Source organism: Galeopterus variegatus, unplaced genomic scaffold, assembly GCF_000696425.1.
Source record: "Galeopterus variegatus unplaced genomic scaffold, G_variegatus-3.0.2 Scaffold3935, whole genome shotgun sequence".
Classification (NCBI taxonomy): Eukaryota; Metazoa; Chordata; class Mammalia; order Dermoptera; family Cynocephalidae; genus Galeopterus; species Galeopterus variegatus.
In genome coordinates this window covers 137,644-165,518 of record NW_007730046.1, presented here as the reverse complement: position 1 = coordinate 165,518, position 27,875 = coordinate 137,644, and the positions used below count along the sequence as shown (strand labels likewise).

At 41.2% G+C, this 27,875-nt stretch overlaps 1 protein-coding gene across 1 annotated transcript in view; it reads left to right on the top strand.

Annotated features, from left to right (window-relative positions):
• The first annotated feature begins 9,661 nt into the window (after positions 1 to 9,661).
• OLFM4 (olfactomedin 4) overlaps positions 9,662 to 27,875 on the top strand; it is a 22,197-nt gene continuing 3,983 nt past the window's right edge. The window contains exons 1-4 of the mRNA XM_008586325.1: positions 9,662 to 9,741; positions 14,460 to 14,612; positions 21,046 to 21,258; positions 22,254 to 22,413. Coding sequence (XP_008584547.1) covers positions 21,118 to 21,258; positions 22,254 to 22,413 — 301 coding nt within the window. The 5' untranslated portion in view covers positions 9,662 to 9,741; positions 14,460 to 14,612; positions 21,046 to 21,117. The remainder of the gene's footprint in view (positions 9,742 to 14,459; positions 14,613 to 21,045; positions 21,259 to 22,253; positions 22,414 to 27,875) is intronic.

Sequence of the window (27,875 nt, the reverse complement as noted above, 5' to 3'; positions counted from 1 at the left end):
TGCACATTGGAATCACCTGGGGATTGTTAAAATAAACTAATGCCTGGGTAACACTGATTTCTTGAGGATTTAGTGGTTCCTTCAAACAGCCATAGGTGTGGTGAGAACACAGTCTTCTGGAGATGCCACAGCTATAAGTGGGCACAAAAATCCTTAAGCCTTGTTGACACTTTGAAAGCCATAGGTCTCAGTTCTGACAATCATAGCCAGCCTTTACATAGTGCCCTTGTAGTTTTCCAAGTTTGGTCATGTGCAGTGCTGCATTTGGTCCTTGTCTTCAATGCCCTTTCAAATAACACTCTTCTCAGCATTGTCTACACTTGCTGTCCCCAATTTCTTTCTTCTCATCTCTGTTAAACCCCCCAGTCATGCTTTCAGACTCACTGCTCTGTTGATACAGCTCTCATAAAAGGTCACCATGACCAATACTTGGCCAGATCCAGTTATAAATCATGGTCTTCTCATCTCACTTGACCCATTTCTTTCTTCTCATCTCTGTTAAACCCCCCAGTCATGCTTTCAGACTCACTGCTCTGTTGACACAGCTCTCATAAAAGGTCACCATGACCAATACTTGGCCAGATCCAGTTATAAATCATGGTCTTCTCATCTCACTTGACCCACTTGAGTCATTTGACACAGGCAATGGCTTTCTCCTCCTTGAAATTTTGTCTTCATTTGGCTTCAAGGACATCACACTTGCCTGGCTTCCCTCTGACCTACCCGGCAGCCCCTCTCCATCTCCTTGGCTGTTGTCTCCCCGTCTCCCTGACTTTTATTCTTGGAACTTCCCAGATCTCAGATCCCAGATGTCTTCTCTTTTTTCTTCATTGGTGATTTCACTGACTCTCGTGGTTTTAAATATCATTGAGGGGGCTGGCCAGTTAGCTCGGCTGGCAAGGTCAAGGGTTCAGTTCCCCATACTGGCCAGCTGCCAAAAAAAATATATATATCATTGATATGCTAACAATTCCTAAATATTTGTTGTGAGCCTTGATCTCTCCTCTTAATTCCAGACTCAAATATCCAACTACCTACACACCATCTCTACTTGGTTGTCTAAAAAGCATCAACTTTACATTCCCAAGCTGAGCCCCTAGACTTTAATCATACTTCTTCTGTGGTCTTCTCCACTTCAGTTAATGCCAACTTCATCCTTCCATTTGCTAAGAGCAAAGACCTCAGTGTCAGCCTTGAGTCCTCTCTCTCTTCTACAGCCCACAGCAAATGTTTTCATCTCTAAAGTAAAGTTTTGTCCAGAATATGGTCATGTTTCACCATTTCCACTGCTGTCACCTGGTCTGAACCCCCATCATCTCCTGCCTGGGTTATATCAGGAGTCTCCACACTGGTTTCCCATTTCTGCTCTTGCTGAGCACAGTCCAGTCTCAACAGAGCAGTCAGAGGGATCCTGTTAGGTTATAAATCAGATCATGTCGCTCTTCTACTCAAATGGCTCCCACTTACCCAGAGTAAAAACCAAAATCCTTCTAATGACCTTAAAGACCCTATGCAACGTGGCAGTCCCCTGACCTCAGGCTACTCTCTTCCACCTCATTACACCCCAGCCAACCATACCAGCCTCCTATTCAATTTCAGGTGACATGTCTGCCTCGGGCTTTGCATTTGCTTTTCCCTGGAATGCTTTTCTTCCAGATGCCTTATGCCTTTCTCTGACCCTGTTACTCAAATGTCTCTTTCCCACTGAGGCCTTCTCCGACCGCCCTACTTAAACATGCACGCCCTGCCCCCTATTTTCCTCTGTTTCTCTTTCCTACTTTATTTTTTCCCATGGCACTTAACAGCACCTAACATACTATATATTTTACTTATTTATATTGTCTATTGTCTGTCTTGATTAAACTTTCAGATCCATGAAAGGAGGGATTTTTATTTCCATTGCTATATTCCCAGCACCTAAACAGTGCCTGACATATAGGACACACTCATTAAATATTTGTAAATAAACGAATAAAAAATCCTACAAAATAAGCATTATTATTGTTCTTCTCTCCACTCTGTGAATGAAGGAATTGGGAACTCAGTAAGACCATAAACAAAGCCAAACATTCACAGATGCACATAGACACATACACATATGAAACAAAACTTCACCAAGCACAGGCACAGCATAACTAAGGTGTTGGACCTGAGGAGGAGGAAGCAGGACACTGGGTCAAGATAGGGGGTAGACTTCTTGTATTTGGTAATTGTTGGGTTGTGGCTAAGTAAAGTAATACATATTACATATTAATTTTCATGATGACATCAAAGCAGTAGTCATTCTAAGTATAGTAGCAAGATATACATAATATAAGGAAATGTGAAACTGTATAATATCATTACTATCAACTGAAAGGCAAAGTTCTTGAAAGTGAGATTAAATGAGAGAAGTCTCAGGCCCTCTCATCACAATATTTCTGGGTCCTTGAGGCTCCAGAACCCCGTTAGTTGCTAGTTGCTGCTGGATAGGCACAGGTGACAGCTCAAAGAGAGCCTCTTCCCCCTCCATGCTACAAAGTCAAGTTTTAGATGATAGAGATTTAAAATTTTTTAAATTTTCTATAATATTTCAAGTCTCATTTTGGGATTTTTCTTCCTGCAGAAAACTTTCTTAACCTCCCAGAATTGATTAGGTGTCCCTTGCTGTAGCTATTGCTGGCTTCATGGGCATGCAACCTGGGAGTCCCACAGGGCTCCCCTTTCAGAAGGGCCTCACACTTTGCTTTGCTATCACTGTCTTAAAATTCTTAATCGTTTTTGAACAAAGTCCCCACGTTTTCATTTTTCTCTGTGCCCCACAGGGCCTAAGTCATACCAATAAATCACAGCTGGGTGAGGTAAGGAGTGTTAAGAGAGGACCAGGAAGGACAAGCCAATAGCCAACTTCAATTATGTTTATACAACCACAGATGAGGTTGAGTTGTTTGGTGGTTTTGGGAAATTTATTTGCACAAATTTCCTGCACATGTTTGGCCATTGCCTCATTTAATGATTCATTAAATTTTGTTCCATTTAAATAGCAGTTTCAAAAATTTGTTTCATTATGTTCTGATTATTTTCCAGAACTCATAAATCTAAGTTTAGTGATATAGCATGGTATCCTTGGCAATAAATTTTAACATTATGCTGTTCTTCTGATGAAAGAGGGGGAAATGCAATATCCAAATTGCTACACTCTTTTTAAACAATGTTTTCTTTGCTTCTGAAAAGCAGGTTTTTAAAATTTGAAATTTTAAAGCAGTAATTGCGTACCCATAGGCCTATAGACAGGTCAGTACATAAAGGGAAGAGACCAGGTGTGAGTGATGGGGACAGTGGCAGACTGGGAAGTGTGTGTCATTTAAAGGGGCTGCTGCTTCTCAGCTCCAGCTCTTGTGGTACTGGTATTACAAGATCTTTCTTTCCCCCACAAAAGAACCCCAGACATAGAAATTTATGTGAAATCTCTCTATTTTTGAAAATGTGGGCACAAATCAAATAACATGTGGCAGCTCTTATAGAGGTAATTCTTGACGTAATTTTTGACTTTGTCCCAAATAACATTGACATAGTTTTCATTTCTCTCATATAATAAGCTTTTTAAGACAAAGAAAAAAAAATCCCCAATTTCGTCTTGAGGCTCTTTAGAGAGAATTTCTGTAACATCTAACACTTGTGAAGAAATGTTACATTTGAAATCCCATGGCAGCAACCCACCTGGTTAGCTAACCTCCTGTGAGTGGGAAGAGAAATTTGGTATAACTTCCGATGTTCTGGTAACCTCCAGTAGCTTCTCCATCGTAGCTAATCATGCTGTGTGCTCTAAGTAGCACTGTGCAATAGAAACATATGGCCACAAGTGTAATTCAAATTTTTCTAGTAGCCACATTAAAAAAGGAAAGAGACAGTTGAAATTAATTTTAATAAATATTTTATTTAACTCAATATATCTAAAATATTGCCATTTCAACATATGATCAATATAAAAACTATTGATGAGATATTTTACATTCTTTTCTTTCATGCTAAATCTTTGAAATCCAGTATATATTTTTTTATCTAAAACACATCTCAGTTCAGACTAGCCATATTTCAAGTTTTCAATAGCCATATTTGGCTGGTGGCTACCGTACTGTGAAGCTCAGATAATGCTGGGCTCAATGTCACTCAGTTAGGAAGTTGATAGATCCAATAGCTTTGCTCAGTGTTTAGGACCCTTTGCCCTTCTCACTACATTGACTTGCCCCCAAGTAGTAAGTGCAGAATTCTGACATCTAGCTTGGGAATTTGCAGGGTGTCTTAGTTTGAGCTGCTGTAACAAAGTACCATAGATAGGGTGGCTTATTAACAACAGAAAGTTATTTTTCACAGTTCTGGACAAATAACTTTCTGGAGGCTGGAAGTCTGAGGTCAGTGTGTCAACATAATTGGATTCTGGTGAGGGCCGTCTTCTGGGTTGCAGACTGCCAAATTCATGTTGTGTCTTCGCATGGTATAAAGAGGGCAAGAAAGCTCTCTGGGATCCCCTTTATAAGGGCACTAATCTCATCGTGAGGGCTCCACCCTTGTGACATAATCATCTCCCAAAGGCCCCACCTCCCAATACCATCCCCTTGGGGGTCAGGATTTCAACATTAAATTTTAGGTGGGACACAAACATTCAGTCCATAAAACAGGGTTTGAGAGGATTTGGGCAGGAAAACAATAGAAACAGAAAAGTAGAAAGCATGACTAAATCTGAAAATGCTGCATTGGTTGCAGTGGTCACACTTGGAATTTCCAGGTGACAACATCCTGTAGAGGTAGACAGTTTGCCTGTTTCTCACAGTAAAAGGTGTAGGGGGCTAGACATGTGCAACTGACTATGGAGGAAGGTCTCACTGAGAATCTGGATGTTAGAACGCAGGTGGGTCGGATGTGAGGCAAGCAGAGCCTTCTGCAATGGGGCAGAAGAGCAAGAAGAGGATGCTTTTCACTTGTGCTTGAAGAAAACTCCTCACCTGACCTTTGAGGGGTGACTGGGTGATTTACAATACCCAAGAAGTGTGAAAAGCTCAGGTGTGGATGTGGGAGTGAGGGGAGGGCATGCCTCAATGCAACAGTCAGGACATGGCAAGAGGAATTTAGGGGCAGTCTTTGTTTCTATGTCTCTAGGCAGACTCCATCCAGTAGGTCTAGAGATAAGCCTGAGTCCATCCACCCTCAGCGGTGGTGGAGTGTTTTTTGACAAACGGAAATAATTCTGAGCACTGTTGTGGCTCATTAGTCCAAACATCCTCTGGGGAGGGTGTAAAGTCTCTCTTTTTCCTAAAAAATTAGTATATGCTGCCTTCCAACACTCTGTTGTTGCTGCCTTTCAGTATCTGCACAGAAGTTTTCACTGGTTTTCATTAGTTTCCCTTTTTACCAGTTTGGTTCTGCATTTTGTCAACATGGATGATTTTGCTACAGATTGAAAACATAAGTATTTGGTTGAAAAATCTGTAATCTGGGGTTTGAACCTTTTAAACCACGATGGAATGCCTAAATCTAGGTAATTCCTGATATTGGCTATGCTTAGGGAATTAGAATGTTGATTTGGGGTTTGAGTCAGGCTGAGAACAACTTTAGGAACTCTGATCTGAGGATGAGTTGCTAGGGCTTGCTATATGAGATTGCAGGGCCGTGGGCATAATCATGACCCTGGAGAAAATTCAGGTTACCTGAGTTATTTTTATTCATGTAATTTCTCTTGCTTGAAACTCACTCCCTTTTCTCCAGCACTAATTTTGAAAAAAATAATATCTTGTCCAAGAGTTACATAAGACATTCCTTTGCAATTCTTATTAAATCAACACATGCATGCAATTATATATTAAATGTATTCCCCAGCCTGCTAATGTTTTCTGGGCACCAAATGCCAAGGGCTAGGTGCTGGATATTCAAAACTGATGAGCTCACAGTCTCCATCCTCAAGAAGCTCACTGCCTGGCGAATTCTTCACACATTTACCCAGCTGGGTGAGGTCACCATAGTCTATCCAGTCACTCCTCAGTATCCACGTGATTGGTTTTGTGTCCAATTTGTTGTTTTTATTCCTTGTATAGTCCCTGAAGTTGCCTGCCTCCCCTAAGTGACTAGATATTTTTATTAGCAAAAATTATGCTTTCTTCTTTCTTGTCATAGAGCCTGATACTTTGCACAGAGCACATTGTTAACTGAGGGACCACTTTCCAGGGTTAATGAATTATTATCTTACACAGGATTATTGCTTTACAATATTGCTAATAATATTATTATTATTATCTTACACAGGATTATTGCTTTACAATATTGCTGATAAAGATCTGAGGGTTGTTGGGGACATAGTCAAGTGACATAAAAAGGGTCCAACCCAACACAACCTCTATTGTCAAGCTGTAAACTAAACATGGACTCTATTGTTCTTGTATGCACCAGATATCCTATAGAAACTCTCTTCTGGAAAGTACCACAGTGTGTTTGGCATTGGTTTTTAATGAAAGGAGGATTAAATTAAGGCTATATCTATATGAATATCTTCCCTGTGTGTTGCAACTGTTCAAGAAGTACAGCTTAGAGGAGTTTCCCTAATAAAGTGCATAAATAATAGCTTTCTTTCATGCTGTCAGGGAGGAATGCTGTATTACTCAATGAATTTCAGTGGCCCCTTACTCTAGGGGGTATCCAGAGTCAGGACACATTGTTATAAATAATATACTGTTTGCTTTGCAGCTCTGATAATTTTATCCTATCTTTGAGACTGTCAAATAATAAGGGGGCTTGTTATTTCTTAGGACAAAGGTATTTGCAGAGAAACTGATCAAACTATTATTAATAATCTCATCACTGAGACGTCAACAATACTTTTGTGCATTTGAAGCTATCAAATAGATTAAAGTTGTATTCTGAGAATGACGGAGGCATACAGGAAAAAAGCAGCTTATGAGCACAGTGGGGGTGGTGGTTCTTTCCTGGCTGAGGCATATTCCTGCTTGGGAGAACTGCTGCCCCATTTCTGCAGGAATGCAACCCCTCTGGTAAGGGGTCTTCAAAAGAATTAGCCATAGAAGTCCTTAAAAGTAGTCATGACTACAGAATACCATTGTTAATGAGATTTTTTTTTTCTGACAAGGGCACTGACATGCTCCTTGAAAAAGGGACAACGAAAGCTCATGACAGCTATAGGCAGAAGCTACTAGCAAATGAGAACAGCTTGTGCCCTTGGATTTGGTGGGAATCAGGAGGAAGAGGGGAATTGTGATGGGAGGTAGAGATATGCTCTCCTCCCTGTATCCGTATTCACAGCATTGGATCTCAGGATAATGGATTCAGTGTATCAGTTTTCATCCTCACACATGCCCTACGCTTTGGACTCAGGATCTAAGTGACTAGAACATTTGGCCAAAGAGGCCAAGGCTGAATTGTTTCCCATAGGGAACAATGAATTTCACAGCCCACATTCTGCTTCTATAGTAGGGTTCCCAGATAAAGTACAGGACATCCAGTTCAACTGGAATGTTAAATAGACAATATACAATTATTTTAGTATAAATATGTCCCAAATATTACATGCAAAAAATTATTAGTTATTTATCTGAAATTCACATTGAGACTGGGTGTCCTATATTATTTTTTTCTAAGTCTGGCAACCCTACATGGGGCAGAATATGAGAGATGGGGGCTTCAGAATATACCTCTTAGCCCTAACAGCTGGCCATGGATCACCTGTTGCTGACCTCAGTCTTCACTACAGATTGACTTGGGAGCAGATAATGGAAGTGGACCCCATGTTCCCAGAAACTTCTGGGAAAATGCCACTGTCCTTCCTGGGTCTGCCTCTAATCACCACATCCACGGAAAAGGGAATAAGATTGGCCTGAGAAGACACCCTTGGGTGTCTCGACAGGTGAGTTTCAATATGGAGGGTGGGTGAGGGCAGCAATATCAGCCCGGATGATGGGGTAGTGTGGACCCTAGAGTTGGGGAGGCTGGTCTAGGTGAGGTGCTCTCAGCCCTATAAGTCAGGGAGAAGTGTGGGGCACTGGGCCAGGGATGCAGCCCCAGAGTGCCTTGGGTGCACCAAAAATAGCCACTTGCCCATCGTTCCCGTCTCTTTTCCTTTTTTCATGCTCTATTCATCCATTTGTATTCCCCTCCCCCCACCCCCCAAGTATCTGAATAGCTACCAGCAGTTTAAGACTCTGTTTCTCACATAAGCGCTGTGTTTATTCCGAGAGTTTGTGAAGTCCATGAGGTTAAGCTGTGAAAGAACGCTTTAAGCTAGGTCTTCCAGACGGCTCCTGGGAGGGGCAGGGACGGAGTGAGGCTCCCGGGAGAGGTGGGAGGGGGTGAGGCACGGGCGTTCTTTTCCTGTGTTGAACTTAACAACCTGACATATTGATCCTGGCTTTAGGAAATTCAACAAAGCCCCCAAAGCTGACATTTGTGTAGCACTTATAAAGCTTATAAGCAACTTCCTATATGTTATTCCATTTAATTCTAATAATTTAGGAATTGTTACAATCTTAGAGGGGTTAAGTGACATGCCCAAGGCCACCGACTAATGAGCAACGGAGCTGGGTTTTAATATTCAGACCAATACCTTTTTCACTCTGTGGGAAGAAAGGCCAAAGTCACAAAGGTGTGTGAAATGTTGGAGAGATACAAATGGAGCCTGAAGCCAGAGTCGGAGTGGGTGAGAGAAGCATCCTGTTTCTCAGTTTCATGAAGAATGAGCCTCAAGCTCTTGCATGTCTGGCCAGCTCATCAGAGGGTCTGCAACAAAGGTCGGACAGAGTCTGCTGGGGAGAGAACCTGCTCCCTGAGAGACCTCCTTGACTGGGTCTGGAGTAGCCCCCGGTCCCGGCAGAGTGGGCACTGGCTCATCTGGGGACACTAGTGTGTTTGGGTTCTTTCTTTTCCCTATATCAAGCAGTGGTGAGTGCGTGACAGTGCAGCCCTACCTGGTTTTCCAGGGAACCAAACATCACCACTCTCTTCTTCAGAGTGGGGCTGTTGAGAGATCTTTGTCTAGAAGCAGACAACACAAGGGAAAGCTCAGAGACAACCTGGGCAGTTGGAACTAAAGAGGGGACGCTTCAGACACCATCAGGGGAGATTCAGTCTTTAAAGCAAGTTCCCTAATTTTCTCTGCAAAGCAGCATTCAGTAAAATGGGGGAGAGAAACTAGAAGTGGCTTCTAGGTAAAGGACTAAGGGTTATTTTTCCTTCATGGAGCCTCCAAACTCTTTCTCATTCACAAAGGCTACTTTGATCCTGTTCAAGGAAGGACCAAGCCAGAATTAGATAACAAGCTTGCAAAAGCGCATTTGATTTTGTATGTGGCAGGAGATATACAGATCTGAGGGCAGCTCACAGTGTGGGGCTCAGTGGCAAGGTGTGGGCCATGACTCAGGTTCTGGGTGTCCTGACCCTCCTGGGGCGGGTCCATGCTCCCTGGCTGCTTCCTCTTTCCCCACAAACTGGCCATGGGGAAATCCCCACTGGGCACTATAAGAAGCCCCTGGGCTCTGCGCACAGGCCAGAGGCTCCAGCCAAGAGGAAAAGATGAGAACAAATCTCCCCTTCCTGCAAGCTCTTCTGTTCCTCTTCAGCCTGGCTGCTGGGGATTTGGAGGATGTGGGAGATTTGGGACCCCTGATTCCTTTCTCCAGCTCCAGATCCTTCTCAAGCGTTGGCTCTAGCTCCAACTTCAGTGCCGGCTCTGGCTCCTTGGGTGACAGCAGTTCCCTGACCCAGGTGAGAAGGCCCCAGAGTCTGAATGAACTGCGCTCATTCATTTCCTCTTGCTTTTCGGGGACCTGAATACAATTTCACGGATGGCTAGACCTGGGCACTCTAAAAGATTTACAACTCCTTTTGTTAACTATAGGCACACTGGAAATAAATTAAAACCTGGGTAAAATAATTAAATTGTTAGCAAGAGAGACTACATCTTCGCTCTCCAACCTGGTTGCACATTACAATGGGCAGCAAGGGTGACTCTAAAAAGTACAGATGCTCAGGTCCTATCCCACGTAGATATTTAAAAATGAGATATTTTTAAAAAGCTTTCCCCAGGTGATTCTAATATGTAGTCCTGGGTGGGAACTGTTAGAGAAGGGACCCTGATAGTAGCAGCTCCAGAAAAGTTTGTTCCATTGATTTGCTGCCCAGCTGGGACCCACGAACATAAAGAGTAGCCCTCGAGGGCATGAGAGCTACAATGCTCCAGTTGGAGCCCTGACAGTTCCTCTGCGCCTAGTTTGTAAAGGAAATGGGTGATAGAAGTAAGGGGAGGAGTTATTGGTTTTAGGAAAGTGCTAGTACATGTGGACATTCCCCGGGGGAGTGTTAACTCTTTTCAATTTTCTTTCTATGAAATCTTTAGGGCGTTTCCAGCTCCAAACAACAGCAGTGACAAGCAAACAAAACAAAAACATCATGCACTACAAAGGGATTGGTCCTTTGAGGCTACCTAGGTAGAACGCAGAGCAGCCTAGTGTCTTGGGGGATGAGTCCTCTTTGGCTCTCCTTTAAAGAAATGGAAATAGGCATGAAGGGGGTGAGGGTTTGGGGGCAAGAAGTAGTTGCTCACTTCACCTCTGGGCCTTTCTGCAGGAGCCTTGCTCTCCAAACTTCCTAGGCCACTCCCTACTAAGGTGTCTCTTGGGGTAAGAGAGTCTTATCTCTGCCAAAGCTCCTCCCTCTGCCTGTCTAATCTTTGCTTACAGGTCAGACAGCTGCTTACATGAGCATGTATGAATGGAAGAGTGAATGGGAGAAGGGGAGGGAAAGCCTTTTGTTTGTTTTCGTTTTCACCATCAGGAATAAATGGGACAAAAATTTGGTGATTGACCAATAGTTTGGATAGGGCCTATATAGAAACAACAGCAATAATATTCATCATCAACCTAAGAAATGCCAGGACTAGTAAGTACCTAATATATGGTATATTATCTTATTTAAGTAGGTATTTACTTACCCTAATATGTGGGTAAAATTACTGGTCCCATTTTAGAGATGTGAAAACTGAGGCTTAGCGAGATGAAATCATTGGCTTAAAATCATTAAGCTAGCTAGTTACATAGTTCAAAATTAATTTTCCCACCTTCTTCACCATCTCTCTATATGCAGCTTTCTATATTTTCAGGGAGTACTGGTCCCATTTTAGAGATGTGAAAACTGAGGCTTAGCGAGATGAAATCATTGGCTTAAAGTCATTAAGCTAGCTAGTTACATAGTTCAAAATTAATTTTCCCACCTTCTTCACCATCTCTCTATATGCAGCTTTCTATATTTTCAGGGACTATAGAAGAGAATTGCCTGTTTTTAAGAGGAGAAAAGTTTGTTAATCATGAATATGCACAAGGGCTCTTTGTAGCCAGATACCAGATGCATAATTTTATTCCATGGTATTAAATGATTTCTGGAGATGATTAGAACTGGTTAGCATTTTTTTTTTTTTTTTTGGAGTGAGGTTAACAATAATTTACTTTGAACTTCATCACCAATCAGAAGCCAGCATTTGGATAAGATCATCAGCTAAAATAATAGAAAACAAAATATAGGTCAAGAAACAGAGAAATCCAAAATGCCTATTGTCTGCTAAGGAAACAAATATTTAAAAGTAGATAAGAAATGGTAGTTAGATTGTACTTAGAGGTTTTAATTTTAATTTCTTTCCTGGTTTACTTATCTCCCTCTGGAGATATCACAACTCCAACTTCTTTTTTATAGCAGACTAGGTGTCAATTCCACTATAAACCTAATTTTCTGTGGCTGGCTGTCAGCTTGATGAGCTCTTTGGAAAGTGGTGGAAAACACTTTTATAACTGTCATTGAGCAAGTTCCAAACGTATCATTTTCTGTACTTTGAAAATGTTGAGTACCATTATTTTATGCCTTGAATCTTTGTGGGCACTTAGACTTGGCTGCTAATTAGAGCCAATTGCAACCTTAAATCACAAATGGGAGTCACACCTTCTCCTATAGCGCTCAGAGCACTCCTCATGCCTCCGATGTCACCCTCCAGAGAAGGGGATGCTACAGGGTCTTCATTTCACAGAGAAAGAAAAGACCCAGTGCTCTGCTCCACACAGTAACTGGCATCGTTGGAAGCACAATGAGTTATCAGGCTATGGGCTGCTTGAAAAAAAGCCCTGGGCCTTTCACGATGACAGTGGGCCTGATTCCTGGGCAGGAACTGGGTCTTACCCACCTCCCTAATGCCAGAAACTGGCATATTGTAGACATTGGTGAATGTTAATTGAACACATGCTGAGGGTATAAGGGTATCTTATGGGGTACGCAGGGTCCTATTTGCCCTCCACAAAGGGGATCACAGGTCCTTCTAAAGGCTAAGGGGACAAACACCTTCATCTCCCATTCCCCACGTTACACTCACAGAGGTTTAAGCATCCACTGCAGAGAGACTCATCACCATTAGCTTCATTGTCGTTGAATGCAAGGAGCAGAATTATCTCTAATGGGAGACACTGATCAAACTTATGGACCATTTTGATGTCAGCTGAGCACACTGGGCTGATGACAAGCAGGATGGAAGCCGGCAGTCCACAGTGTTGGGACAGAGATATTCAGTAGAAACTGGTGGAATGGCTGTCAGCAGGGCTCGTAATTATTTGCCTGTCTTTCAGGTGAACTTCAGGACTAAAAGCTGTTAGCGAGTGGTTCCAAGTTGACTGTCTCGAGACTGCTTCATGATATCCACTGTTTCCGGAGTTGGCAGAGCTTTTTAGAGAACTCTGAGAGGGTCCAACCCTGTCTTGTGCAGCTAATTAACCTCCCCTTGTCAAAACGCAATGCAAGATTTTTCTTTGCTAGACAGTTATTATAATAAGCTATTTCTTCAAAAGTCCATGATATATTGGTCCTTTCTGTAAAAGCCTTGGCATGTTTGAGGTGAATATTTCTGTCTTTAGAGGAAGCAATAAAGCTGGTTCCAAGAGAAGCTGGCCTCTCTGAAAGACTCCTGGAGTATCTTGTCCAGTCCTTACTCATCCCTGGCAAAGACCCTTCCCCTATCCACTCCCCACCCCCACTCCCATGTTCAGCATAAACCCACTGTCCCTACTCCTTATTCCCCAATTCCTGCAGTTGTGGAGATGTGATTGGAAGAGAAAATTGAGGCCAACGTCAAGAATTTTCCTGGCATAGGAAGTTTTGGGTACACACATATGTAGTTTTCTTTCTGCTTGTTAAAAATGACGTACTTGCAAAAGCCTTGATTGGCCAGAGGTCACTGGTGGAATAGGTCTTGATTGTAGAAGCATCTAGGCCCAGTTTGTTCAGGAGTCATGGAGGTTGGTAGACATTAAATGTACAGAGCATACCACCTCAGCTGACCTGAACTTTCAGAGACATGACCTGAGTCTCTTCAAATTCTGAAAACCATTGCCCTGCCCATAGCAGTTTCATGAAGAGTCCCTTCATGCTGACGTTCCACAGGTGAGCTCTGGGCTGGCCTTCGGATGAGATCATTAAAAGGCACAGCCGGTTGGCTGCCAAGAGTTACTCTGTAAGGTGACAGTAGTCATACAAAAATGTTAATTGTGCTGAGATCCCCTTGGGGAAGTTCAAAGGGGACAAAAGAAAAACAGGATCTTTCAAACCTGTCATCTTAAAATATGCAGTGGCACCGAAGCGTGAGCCTGAATATCTTAAAGAAACATCAAATATTTTAAAATGACTTTTCTGCAAAGTGGTAAGCTGGAAAACTTTTATTGGAAAAATTTGCACAAAACCTTGAAACTCATACACTATTCAGTTTCTAAGAAATGGCTGTTTTGTTTGCATTTTGAGGGATGTTAATGATACAATTTCCCTGGCGAAGACAGAATATGAACATGCGTTGTGTATTTTCATGGCAGTCCACATCCTTGATGGTTTTCTCATTCTGATTGGGAGGAACTGAATTGAGGTTGGGGTAAAGGTAAGGAAAAGAAAATGAGTAACAGAAGGAAAGAGAAAGTGATATTTACTGATTGCCTTCCGCTGGCAGGGACTTGGCTCACTTACTCCACTAATACTGAGGACAGCCCTGTGAAGTAGGTTATCTCTGTATGACAGATGAGGAAGCTGAGACTTAAGGATGTCTCACGTCTAGTAAGTGGTAGAATTGCAATTCACACTTAGAACTCTCATTGCTTCCTTATTTCTCTTGCCTTGCATAGAGACGGTAATAATTTCCTTTAAGACTCTTCAGGAACGGAGACTCTTCCTTTCGCTGAAGGCTGGGGGCCTAGTGGTGTAATTTAGTGGGTGGAGATGTGACTCAATGCTCTGTATAATCACCACCTGTGAAAACATAGTGGTTTTAGCTTGCTTCTATGATTCTACTCGTTTATATGTTGGACTCCACTTGTTAGTCTCTTTGACAAGCCAATTTTTGTCACTCCAGTTGCCTAAAAGCTCATTTCCCAGCTTATTACTGATACTCAACTTATTATCATTTACAGTCGTTTTCCAATTTGACCGGCTCTGTGGATGACCACGGGACCTGCCAGTGCTTCGTTTCCCTGCCGGACACCACGTTTCCCGTGGAGAGAGTGGAAAGCTTGGAAATCACAGCTCACATTCTCTACCAGAAGTTTGAGATAGAGCTTTCTAAAGTAAGCATTTTCTTTTTAAACAATCTCTTGATAAGAACACACAAACAATACAGAACATTTTTCTATTCGGGACTTTATAAGCAGCCCCTCTTCATGGCCTTCGGCAGGTTTGTATCCTATGGAGGTTTTAGCATTTTTTTTACAGGACATCTATGGAGCTCTTCCTAGCAGGGAAGACGGGAGCACAGGCAGAGAATGGGCTCGAAACTATTCACACCGCGGATAAACTCACTTCATTACTGTGGTACTCACCTGGTTGGAAAGAAGCGTTGAGCCCTCCCTGCAACTTTTATTTTGTTTTGTGTTTCCTCTTCCTCTTGGTTTTCTTCTGGATCTTTCCTCCAGCTTTGCTTTCTTTTTTCCCCTCTCTCCCATTCTCTTTAGTTCCATTCTACCTTCCTTCTCTTTTGCCTTTTCTTCTATTCCTATTTCATTCCCATTTCCTTTTCTTTCTTATTCCCTTGCCTCAATCCTTCCCCTTGTCAATCCCTCCTAATCTTTCTTTCCCTTTTCTTCTTAGCTGTTTTTTTTGGACTCTTTGATTTCTTGTTTTAGACGGTCCTTTCTCCTTCTCCTTTCATTTCCCTCCTCCACTCTCCTAAATCTCTCTCTGCCACCCTCCCTTCTTCCCTTCCTCTTTTCCTTTATCTTTCTCTCTCTCTTTTGCTATCTTTACAATTTGCTCTCTTCCATCTCTCTCTCTCTCCCTCTCCCTCTATCCTGGTGATTATCCTGTATTGTCTTAGCAGAAACATTACATTAGACGTGCCCAGCATTAGACCAAAGTTGAAGATTCCCTGGGAATTTGAACCAAGACTAATAGGTCTCTTATCCTTGGTAAAAAATCCTGACTCAGACCCTCTCGATTACTGCTTTTCTCCTGCCAGAGGAAGTTATCCTAAAGGATTTGCCTTTTTCTGAGCTGGCTGGAGCAATGTGACTTGGCATTCCAATTCTGACCTCTCCCACCTTTTTAGCCAAGTTAAAAATCAGTTAGAAAGCCTTCTACTTTCTGCACAGGTGAAGTCCAACCTAGGCTATAATCACATTATGTATTATTTAATACAGCTCCATTAATTTAGAAGGAACTCTGGCTTTACGGCAAGATTCAAAATAAGTTTTCCTGAAAAATTTAAGCTTAGCCACCTCAACGTTTAACATAGTTATCCTTTAAGACAAAAATTATGGTGAGGCTGAGACCTTACTTTCAACCTAAATTGGTAGATAAATATTCTAAGTTTAAATGAGTGTCCAGGAAAATGAGTTTGACTACTCTAGAAACCTAGCTTCTTAAGAAATAAAATGTCCTTGAATTAATCAGCAGAAAAGGCACAGCACTAAATTATAAATTCCAATCATTAATATTCATAGCCTTATTCCAGCATAATCAAGTACAGATAAGAAGTTATGCATAAAAACATAACAAGTAGAGGAAAATCCTAGGTAAAGATCTTTTCAGTTAGAGTCATTTGCTTTGAAATAGTGGAAGCTACTGATTTGCATGTCGTCTTTGCTGGCAGGAGTGTGAAGGGCAGTTCGAAACCTTATGCCACTCCAGGGAGAGTATGTGGCTTGCCAGGTTCGTGAAAACGGGACATTTAATTTTATCCTATAAGGGGGGCAAGTGACATCTGCTTTGCTAATAATTGGCAGGGAAGAAGTGCAGAGTAGGTGGGAAAACTTACAGTTTTGAAAGTGTCAGTAGCTGGGTCTAAAAAAACTTGTGGTTGAGGCCTAAGAAGACATTTACCTAATTGATTTAGTATAACAAGTGATGATAACAACGATAATAGCAGCAGCTTTCATTTGTTCTTTCCAAATGCTCCCAGTTCTATTCTCTTCTCAAGCAAACCTATAAAGAAGTGCAGAGTAGGTGGGAAAACTTACAGTTTTGAAAGTGTCAGTAGCTGGGTCTAAAACAACTTGTGGTTGAGGCCTAAGAAGACATTTACCTAATTGATTTAGTATAACAAGTGATAATAACAACGATAATAGCAGCAGCTTTCATTTGTGCTTTCCAAATGCTCCCAGTTCTATTCTCTTCTCAAGCAAACCTATAAAGGCAGATAGGCCAGATGTTCTCCCTCCCAGTTTAGGGATGGGAAAACTGAGGTTCATAAAGGTAAAGGACTTGCCCAAGGATATTCCTCTCTTGGCTGGGTAAGCCAGGTCAGGAATTTGGGTCTTCGGAATCATCCCAGCTCTTTTTCCTCTTGGCCATGCTGTTATCCTCTAGCACAGGCTCAGGAAGAGGTGCAGCAGGTCAGTAATGCCTTCAAATCCAACGCTACCCCTTTAGCTGAGGGCTTTGAATTTCCAGGTGAATTATTTTAGCTGTCCCTAGGTTGCCTTGGAAATCACCATTTATCTGGGGTCTGGGGGAATGCCCGTTTTGGGAGGCCACTAGAAAAGGTTTTGACTGCCTTACATTGATTTATTATCTGTCAGTTCACAGAGAAGATAGGGAGCTGCCTTTGCATAAGATGCTGAAAGCATTTTATACTTTTTTTTGTTTATGATATGTCCCCTTGTGATTATACTTAAGAAAGGGATGGCACATAAGGCAGCTCAGGATTTTCTCTTTGAAGGCTTTTGGTCTTTGGGGCAAATTATTTCATGTGACACATTTGTTAATAGAGCCTCATGCATGAGAAGATTGAGGAGACATTTAGGTAACAAACAATGTTAACTGAGCAATGTTGTGTGCAGTGAAATATAATATATTAAAAGGTCAGATTGAAACATGCTGAAATCACTGTTTTTCTATTAATTTCTGTAATTTATAGGGCCTCCATTAGCTAAGCACTTACTGTACATTATCTCTAGCCTTTACAATAATCTTGTAAGCTCAATACCATTGCCCCAGTTTATAGGAAACTGAGGCTTTGTGAAACTAAGTTATTTGCCACCAAGTACTAAAGTCAGATTTGAGTCCAGGTGGATCTAGCTTGAAGTGCTTTACATGCCTTTATGTCACCTCAGGCTCAATGAACATTGTCACATTTATTTTTAAAGATATATTGAAAATAACAGTGTATCGCAAAGTAAGTTTACCTATTTCAATAACCTGGCCATAGTTACAATCACAGGTTTAGAGGTACTGGCAGAAACATGAACCAGACTAATTCTTTAGCTTAATAGTCAGCTGTACTACATCCTTATTATTTTATGACCACATTTATTATAAGAACAATAGCAACCATCCCAAAGCAACCCCCCCCAGACAAATTTTATTCTTTATCAATGACATAGTAAATGTTTAACAAACAAAATAAAATGGAAGCTGTGAATGTTAGGCTGGGGATTGAAAGGCAAACATAGATGAGTTTTCTAAAGCTCGGACTTGTAGTGACAAGGAGCTTCAAGGGAAAGATTTTGGTGCAGGGATGTGTCTCCTCAGGGCTCCATATTCTTGCTAGAATGTTTAGCACTGTCCCTGGTCTCTAGATGCCAGTAGCACCCACCCACCCCCTAGTTGTGACAACCAAAAATGTCTCCAGACATTGCTGAGTGTTCACTGGAGACAAGATCACCACCGCTACTACTCTCCCTCCGTTTGAAACCAGTGCTCTAAATCTAAGTATTTTCTACAAGAGGGAGAAATGCACTTTAGTGCACTGAGTGCCGGAGATGTGGGGTTAGGCACACCCCTGCAAGCTGGGCTTCCTCTACTGAGACTGCACTCCTAGGAGAAGCTGCCATGTTCTTGGAATTGTCCACTCTGTCTCAATGCCACAGATCCACACATGAGATAGGTTCATATGAATAAGTTGCTTAAATTAGTAAAGTTTGCACTATGAAGACTTTCTGGCCCATCCTCAAATTCTCTTCTGCTTCCTATAACTCCATGGATGATTCCAGTTTTCCTGAATGCCACAGAGCTTTCGTTTAAAGTCAGCTGAAAGAACCTTAAGTTTTTTCCTCAAAGAGATCTTTAGGTATCCTTCATTTTGTAGCTGAAGTAGAGCAGGCACACCACACATTCTCCTAGGTAGCAAAGTCCAGGTTATGCTTCGGTTTTCTGTGAGAATCTGGAAGAGCCACATTTTATTTAGCAGAGATGACAGTTGAATCACTCATTTTGGTAGAACGACAGCTGTGACGTGCCACTAAAATGTTCTAGGAAAGCTGAGGATATTTCATTTGTTCTAAGAGCTGGAAAAGCCAAATGGCAACAAGCGCATTCATTTTTCAAACTTCCATTTCTGCAATGGATTGGCACATTATTTATTTATTTATATTGCGAGCAAGGTTTCACGCCTGATGTTTTTTGAGTGTTTTGCTTTTAATATAATTGATGCTATTGTAAGTTTGTATAATTTAATTTTTAATAATATTATTAACAATTGGCTCACAAAATTCCTGAAAATGTTCCAATTGGCTCTTGTGAGCCAGTGTGAACTGGCTCCAGCATGATACTGGGGTGCTATCCCATTTCACAATGGTGGAAACTGAGACTCACAGAGATGGGTTGTCTTTAGCCTCAAGGTCAAGCTGAATGTGGCCAGGTTGGGATAACACCCAGGTAAGTTGTACTCTAGAATCAAGTTCTTGCAACTGTTTCCTAGATGCTCAAACTCCTTTTGCAGAAAGATCTGGCATCTTCTTTCCCCACATCTTCTCTGCATACCTAGAGCATTTCAGTGCAATATGTAGAACTTCCTCTTTCTCCTCCCCGTCTTTCAAACCAACTCTCTGAGAACATCAGCCTGAGGCTGGATCCTTCCTCACTATATAGTGCAGGGGCCCTAAACCCAGGAGTGAGCCTCTGAGGCCACAGAAAGAGTCCTTGGGTTCAGGGGAAAATGAGGGAGGCCCCACCCAGCCAGAACACACTCAGATGGCCTGTGCAATAAACCCATCTTTAGTTCACACTTGTAAGTATGCCCGATTTTTGTAGAGTTTTAATAAATTTATTCAAAAATATTAAAAGATTTTCATTTATTTTTATTTTTTATTTTTAATTGACAAATAATAATTTTATATGTTTATAGGGTATACCTCATATCTGTGTGTGTACTTCTGAGAGGGACTTGTTAGGTTTTATACATGTATGAGCATCCACCAGAATGTCACCATCTTGATCAGCTTCCGAGTGATGGTACAAATCTGATGGCAGTGAGCATCAGTTGCCCAAGGAGATAAACTAGCAGTGCCAAGGGATGCATTTTCACCTTTCATTAAAATCCTCTTTTCCTTTAGGTCTGTGGCCTATGAGTCTACTCTAATTTGCACATTGGGGTTAAGTGGAAGGGCTAAAATGACAGAAGTTAGGGCTGCATTTGGTATCAGAAGGATTAGAGGCCAACATCTGGCTTTGAATTCATCTAGGCACTGTGGATCAGCTACTTGACATTAATGTAGTTTGGGTAAAAGTATCACTTATGTTCAAATTATTTAAAAAGAATGTAAAACCAGCAACTTTTAATGAGCAGGTCCTTAAAAAAGCTATGGCATTTCCTTTAGAGATCAGATACAGAAAGAACCACCAACTGTGTTTATTGAAATATCCATTTGGAGATTCCAATTATACACTAAAACCCAGGGGAATTTTTGGAAGTATTTTAAAACTTAATGATCAGACATTCAAATGTATGCAACAAATGTGTAATTTAAAGGTCTGATTGCAATAATCAGTTCTTGGAATAAATGTGTGCGCACTTAATGAAATGAGCACTTTGCAGTTGCACACACACTAACATATTATCTAATAAGTTGGATATTTATGTCACTTTGTAAAAGGCAAAGGGGCTGAAAACTCACTGCATATGATGATCAAAGAAGGAATTCTACTTAGTGAATTTCTCCCTCTTCTAGAAAATACTTAGATTTAGAGCAGTGGTTCTAAATGAAGGATGGTGGTGGTGGTGGTGGTGATTATTTTCCCCAGGGAACATTTAGCAATGTCTGGAGACATTTTTCGTTGTCACAGCTGTGAGTGGATGGATACAACTGACATCTAGAGGCCAAGGATGCTGCTGAATATCCTACGATACACAGCACAGCATCCCCACAAGAAAGAATGATCCAGTTCAAGATGCCAATGGTGCTGAGGTTGAGAAACTCTGGTCTAGAGCATGTGTGTTGAGGGCAGAGGAATGGCAAGAGAAGCTCATTCAAACCAGATTAGTTTGGGGAACTAATGTCTTCAAACATGAAAATGGAGATTAAAATATACTTGCAATTGATTCTGAAGCAAAATTATTTTTAGTCTAGGTAAGTGCAAAATTCACTCCCAATTGTAGTAGTAAGTTCTTTTTAGTTTGTACTGGATAGATTAAAAAAAAACTAGTTAAATATATTTTTGTTTTCATTTCTTTATTAAAAACAATGATTGATGGAAATCAAATAGTCTTCAAGGGCTTGATAGTGAAGGAAGACTGTGTGATATATTACTCTGGGAGTTCACTTGAGCCTTTTGATTCCCCTTTAGGTGAAGGAATATATCCAGTTAATCAGTGTGTATGAAAAGAAACTGTTAAACCTTACTATTCGAATCGAGGTCATGGAAAAGGATTCCATTTCTTACACTGAACTGGACTTTGAGTTGATCAAGCTGGAAGTGAAGGAGATGGAGAAACTGATCATACAGCTGAAGGGCAGTTTTGTTGGAAGCTCAGTAATTGTTGACCAGCTGGAAGTGGAGGTAAGGGGTGAACTCACTTCTCTGTATATTAATAATAAATGATCTTCAGTAACTATATGCAAATGCTAGGACTAGGATATGACTCCCTCTCTCTCCAAACTTCTAATTCTGTACTTTATCATGAGCAAATGGCATATCCATGTTGTTTTAGTTGTATGCTTGTCCTTGAATAGTTAAGCACATTGGAAACGTGTTGGCTGAGGAGCAGGTGTCACCTAATGGTCAGAATCCTGCCCCAGAACCAAATGGCCTTTTAACTTCTCTAGAAAGGAGGTAACTTCAATTTCAACAATTGTTCATGGCCAAGCTAAATCAGGTGTCTTTTCTGCTCTGGATTTATCTTTATGGGACTAGAAATCCACAGTTTACCTAATTGTGGACTTGTTAGGTCTGTTTCTCCTTTTGAATGACCATCTAATCCATGATCCCTCTTGGAATCCTTCTGCACATACTAGCACCCCTCTTTAAGAAATTTCTTGTGAGTATGCTTTCATGAAGCCTTTTAAGACCCTTGGGTAAAGAGCATCACATTACTGTTATGACTGGGCAATTTATATCAACGAGAATTTACTGGCACCATCATGACATGGATTATAATTGAGAATTCTAGTTACATATTGTAGAATTTAAGTTTTCTCTGGCCTTCACCATTCATTAGAAACTTAATTATAATACAATATGAGTAAACACGATTTTATAAGGGAAGGTTATTAGAAATGAACTTTAATGGACATTTGTGGATGCTTAGAATGAGCCCGTTCTCTATTATTAAAGCTGTTAAATCTTTGCCGTTTCTCCTTGTCACACGCATCTGCCTGAAATCTGACAGGCGTTCACGCTAAACCATAAAATGTATTCTTCCAAATGAAACCATTCAGAAGAATCTCTGGTGTATTCTTCAGCAATGTTTCACTAAATGACAAATTCAGCCCTGGAATGTTTATGAAAGAAATTGCACAATAATATAAAGTCACTCTGAATTTTTATTTCCTTAGATAAGGAATATGACTCTCCTGGTAGCGCAGCTCGAGACACTAGACAAAAACAATGTCCTTGCCATTCGCCGAGAAATCGAGGCTCTGAAGAACAAGCTGAAGGAATGTGAGGCCTCTAAAAATGAAAATGCCCTGCTCAGCCCCCCTCTTCCTGCTCCAGGTAAGCACACTGTGTTTTTACCACTTGAGCCAGGCCTCATAGGAGGTGTGATGGAAGGTGGGGGAGGGATTTGGAATTGCAGTGGTGACAGAAGAAAGGATTTTTGCAGTTCTGAGTTTGCTTCACCATGTTTTAGATCCCCCCCCTAAGTGGTTCCACATGCTGTCATATTCTGAGGCTCACAGAGGAAGAGCACAAACGAGTGGATATAAAACACAATCCACAAGCTACAAGTTTTCCATTTGCGTTTACTAACAGGGAAAGTATCTCTATGGTGACGGAGGAGCCATGGGTGTTTGTGGGGGGTGCATGGGAAGCCTCTGGAATCTATGCTTGGCATCCGCTTTCCTGTGGATTGTAAGGGCTGATTGGCTCATTTATCTGATGAGCTGGGTTTATGCCTTGAATGCTCTTGTCTTCCCTCTCTCCTTCCATCTCTTTAGTTTGTTCTTTATTCTTCCCTTGGTGCAGGCTGAGCACCTGCTGTATTGTGTGTTCTGGGTATCAGTGGGAATTAAAGGGATGGCCTTGTATATCACGGTGCTTGTGAGTGTGTCTTGTGGTCTCTCCAGAACTGTGAGTTCCTGGAGGGTAGGGATGGCCTCTTGCACTCTAATAAATCAGCCTTGGGTTAGTACAGCAAGAGGTGGGTGCTCTATAAATGCAGCAATGAATGGAGACAGTGGAGTGTAGGGCTCAAGAGCATGCCTTTAGAATCCTAAAGACCCTAACTCCCCACATAAGTGGCCACAGCAAAAAGAGCCTTAATTTCCTCATTTGTAAAATGGGAGAACAGTACATACCTTGCAGGGCTGCTGTGGGATTAATGAGAGGACGCTTGGGAAGCTCAGAGCTCTGTGATGGGCACTCATACACTGGCAATGGATAGTGTCAGTAATGATGAGAATGAAGTGCAAACCTTGCTGTAGACAGAAGCAGTGCTGGAGCCTTATACACTGAAGTGCATCCCTCCAGGTGAAGTAAGGGTAGCCTCTCAGCCGCAGTAGTCAGCCCTGTCCTTCAGAGACATCGAGGTCACAGGGAACTTCTCTCTGCAGCATGTCAGTCTGAATGGGGACTGCATCTTTTCAACAAAGCATACAGCCTTTGTCATTTTTATTAATTTCAATCCTCACAACCTGTTTCCTTTTAGACCATGCATTTCTGGGTCCTTGTCAATGTAGCTGGTTTCTTGAAGGCTTCAATTAGAGCCCGAGTTATGAGCCTCTTGGTCTTGTTCAGGGGACTCTTTTCCCTTCCTGTACAGTTGGGAATCTGTCCTAGTATGACATAAAGAGGAAGTTTAGGGCAAAGACTATGGTCTCTCCTCTGTAATAAATTGAGCGTAAATCTGATCTGAGATCAGTAGTAGGAACATGTGTAGGAAATGAGAGCTGGTTCTGCTGGACCATGGGGGGCTCGCTGAGGGAGAAGTCAAAGCAATACAACTCCTGATAATACCTGAACAAATACCTCCCCTCCTCCCCACCCAGCAAATCTTCCTCATGGAATAGACTTTTCTGGCATGGTTTTCTATACACCACTTAGAATAAAGACATTTTAGAGCAGGAGGAAGAAACATTCAGGGCCATCTAACTTAGTCTTGTCATCCCTCAGAGGAGGACACTGCTTTTCCTAAGGCCATACAGGTAGTTGGTGACAGAGCTGAAGAAGCTGAGATGCAAGGGACCTCACTCCCTGGTCATCTTAGGACCTACAGTGTCAGGTGTCAGTAACCCAAGAACAGCAGTAGGGGAGAAAGTAAACTGCCTAGTATCTAGGGAGGAAAACAAATGAGTCTGTTGGATTATTTTTAGAAATTTTTATTCCAGAACTTTCCCCTAGGCTATTAGCCTTTGACTTTTTTGCACTATCCTAGCCCAGTTGTGTGGTTTAAGCAAATTGGACCCAGGTTTTCACTCACTTTCCTACAACCTTGGCTGTACCTGAATCCCTGCCAAGCCACTTGGCCCTCCTCCAGTTTTGTTCATATTATATTTATGATGTTTATATTAAACTGACTTTTGGTCATGTTTTTAAATCAATTTCTTTTACTTGCTTTCTTTCTGTTTGGATTGGTTGATAATGCAGAATTGGAAAATCCCCAGGCACCACAGAGTTGTGAGCCTGTGGAGACTTTAATTAAAGTTACTCACTATTATGGGGCTTTAAAATCTGGCCTGTCTGCTTTTTTCACTGCAGAGTTGCACAGAACAGAAAAGACTATATGCAAGTCTCAGCTCTAAAGTAATTCTGCACTCTCTGGACCCCTCCCTTGCCGCTGCGGTTCGCTAACCCTGTGGTCAGCTTGAACTTAGAACGTATACATGTACTTCAGGTTCATTAAAATGTGCTTTATATTTGGTTTTGCTGCAAACAACATCCTTTTATGCTTCATTTCATAGAAGTTTGTAATCTAGAATAATTGGCCTTCCACTCATTAACTTTTTTTTCCTAAAACAACTGACTTCAGTCTCTCTGTTTTTCATCTGAATCCAAATGACTGAATATAGGCAAAACATGATGGCAATGCTCATGGGTCAATCACCATTTTGCTTGGGGCTGCTAGGCTCTGTGCTGGTACTTAGTAGCTGCTCAGTAAGTGATGGAATGAAATATAAAAGACATTGGACAACCTGCTAAAATCCCAAACTTACAGAAAAGCAGAGTGTTGAGTAGCAGTATCCAGTAATTCAGAGTCAATTTAGTCTTAATCATTTTATGATTATTATCATTTTAGTTGCCTAATTCTTATAAGTCAATCATTCTCCTCTTGGCTTAAACAAAGTTCACTTCCCCAGGGGAGAAAGTGCATTGATAGATCCAAGATTAAGTTTTCTCTGCAGGCATATAACTTATGTTTTTTGAAAAGATGCTGCTAACCATGATACTTTTAAAAAGCTAAGTAAGAACATTTTATAGTCTCATGATATGGCTTTCCTAGATATTTTCAGAATACTATGGCAATATCTAATGATTTGCATTAAAAAGAGATTGCCAACCAAGGCTACACTTGTGTAGAAGGTTCTTTTCATTATGTTCTGTGGAATAAACACAAGGCTTTTTGAAAAATAAGATATGTAGTAGGGTGGAGAGCTATTGTTTTATAAATAAGTATAAGCCGGGTTTAAGTGACTTGATTAGTCTTTTGTTCCATTATACCACAAACATAATTTGGTGCCACTGTACGGTTGGCCCTGGGTACTGGGGTTACCAGGATGGGTAAAGAAACCTCCAGAAACTATTATCCAGGAAGGGAGACTGTCATGTAAACCTTCAATTGTAACATGATGTTGATTATAATGATGGTGGTTACCATTTACTGAGTTACATTACATGCCTTCTATCTATTCTTCCTAACAGTCCTGCAGAGTAGGTATTATTTTTTTCTTTTAACATGATGAAACTGAGGCTCAGAAGGCTAAATACCTTGCTCAAGTATACATAACTAGTAAGTATTGGAGTCAGAATTCACATTGGAATCTGCCTGGTAATATTTTTACTCTACCAGCTGCCTTCCATAGATGCCCTAACAGGGAGGTGCACCTGTGATTTCTGGAGTGACAAGAAAGTTCCAACAACTCACCTACCTGATTAACACCAAATTATCTTTGCTTTCTTGCTTGTGGAGAAGCTAAAAGGGTATTTTTGCTCCTGACAGTTCTGTGCTGTGTTCTCTTCCACCAGAAAATGCAAAATGCTTCTTGGACCATGGCCGGGTACCAGGTGGTTGCTTAAGTGTCAGGGTACAGTTGGGATGGGAACTGGGTAAGGAGGGAATGGAGCATGTCCAAGACCTCGAAATGAAGGAAGGGGTGGGGAAGGGGTGTGAAGTAAGGGAGGGTGGAGAGAAGCTCAGTGAAGATGGGTGAGTGGGGATGGGGACTCTGAGGAGCAGCGAGCACCTGGCTGGCTGTCAGTTTCCGTATTGTTTCCGAGATGGCCTGCTGCCAGGAGTGGGGGAAGCCTCCATAGTGTTTTCATTGGTTTGTTACTACTGTGGCCACAGCTCTAGCACTGGCAGCAACACTTCCTCATCCCCATTTCCACTTCCTTTAGACTGTAACCAGGATTCTAAAAATGGCTAAAGGGGATAGAAAATAAAAGGGGTACGACAAAATGGACAGGAGAGTGTTTAGTAATGGTTGGGAGGTGAGGAAAAGACATTTAAGTTTCATACAATTTTAATATTTATAGCAACTACAATTTCAATTTTCTGGCCAACCTATGAAATGATGAGCCATTATTACATTACTGATAGGAATAGTTATTAATACTACTACTACAGTAATACTATTATACTAAGAATAGTATCACTTGTATAATAGTAGCAGTAGTAGTAATAGTATTTTTTGAGAGGTTTATTTTGGTTTCTTTATATCTAAAGATTTTCACATCTGGGGAAAGAATAGTTTATTATCTTTACCCCATGATAATGCTTGAATAAGTTATATGTACCATAAATTTTTCTTAAATGCTTTGTTTCTGTTGGTTTGAGATATTTCCTTTCCAGGAAGGCAGGATTCAATGAAGCAAACAATTTCTTAGTCTTCCAACCTGAAAGAAAAAAAGTGACTTTCTTTCATTTCCTCAGAGTGAAATGTAGTCAAATCAATAAGTTCTCAGGTCCAGGAAGGCAGGATTCAATGAAGCAAACAATTTCTTAGTCTTCCAACCTGAAAGAAAAAAGTGACTTTCTTTCATTTCCTCAGAGTGAAATGTAGTCAAATCAATAAGTTCTCAGGAAGATGTTTTAACTAGGAAATCCAGTTTGTGGCCTATGGAAACTTGAACAGTTTTTGTTATCATTAAACTGAACACACCACTAACTTTATTTTAATAATTCATGCGTTGTTTCATAAACAAAAGCAAACAAGCATTCATCTGAGAGATCACTTTTAGGAGAAGAAATAATAATTTATAATTTTATTTATTATTTCTTTAGTGGAGAGCAGTCTCTTGGCTGAACACACGTTACTTTTTTATTTATGAAATGGCACATGCATTATTAAAATAAACCCGCGACTGTGTTCTGCTTAATGATATGCAAAATTATTTGAGGCTAGGTACAGAGTGGTTTCATTTCTCTACCTGTTGTATGGTTGACTGGCTTTCCCACCAACTGCAGATTTATGAGAGCATTTAAGGAGCATGTATTTAATTCTGGGGCCAAAAAGCCCCAGCAGATTGGAAAAATAAAAGCAGGATTTCTAGTAATGGTTTAACCCCTGAGCGGTCCTTGAATGAGGGGGGTGAAGAGGGAAAGCATTTTAGCAAGGAAAGAAATGGGTCTTTCCATATGGGACAGGGAAGAGACCCAGCAACAGCAGCCTTGTTCCCCCTCACCCACGCAGTGCTAATCTTAGGCAATTCTTTGAAGCTCTGCTTTTAGCTCCAGCTTACCTCATGTGCCCTCCATGATTCCCTGATTCCCTCCAAGCATTTAAAGCCAGATACAGCAA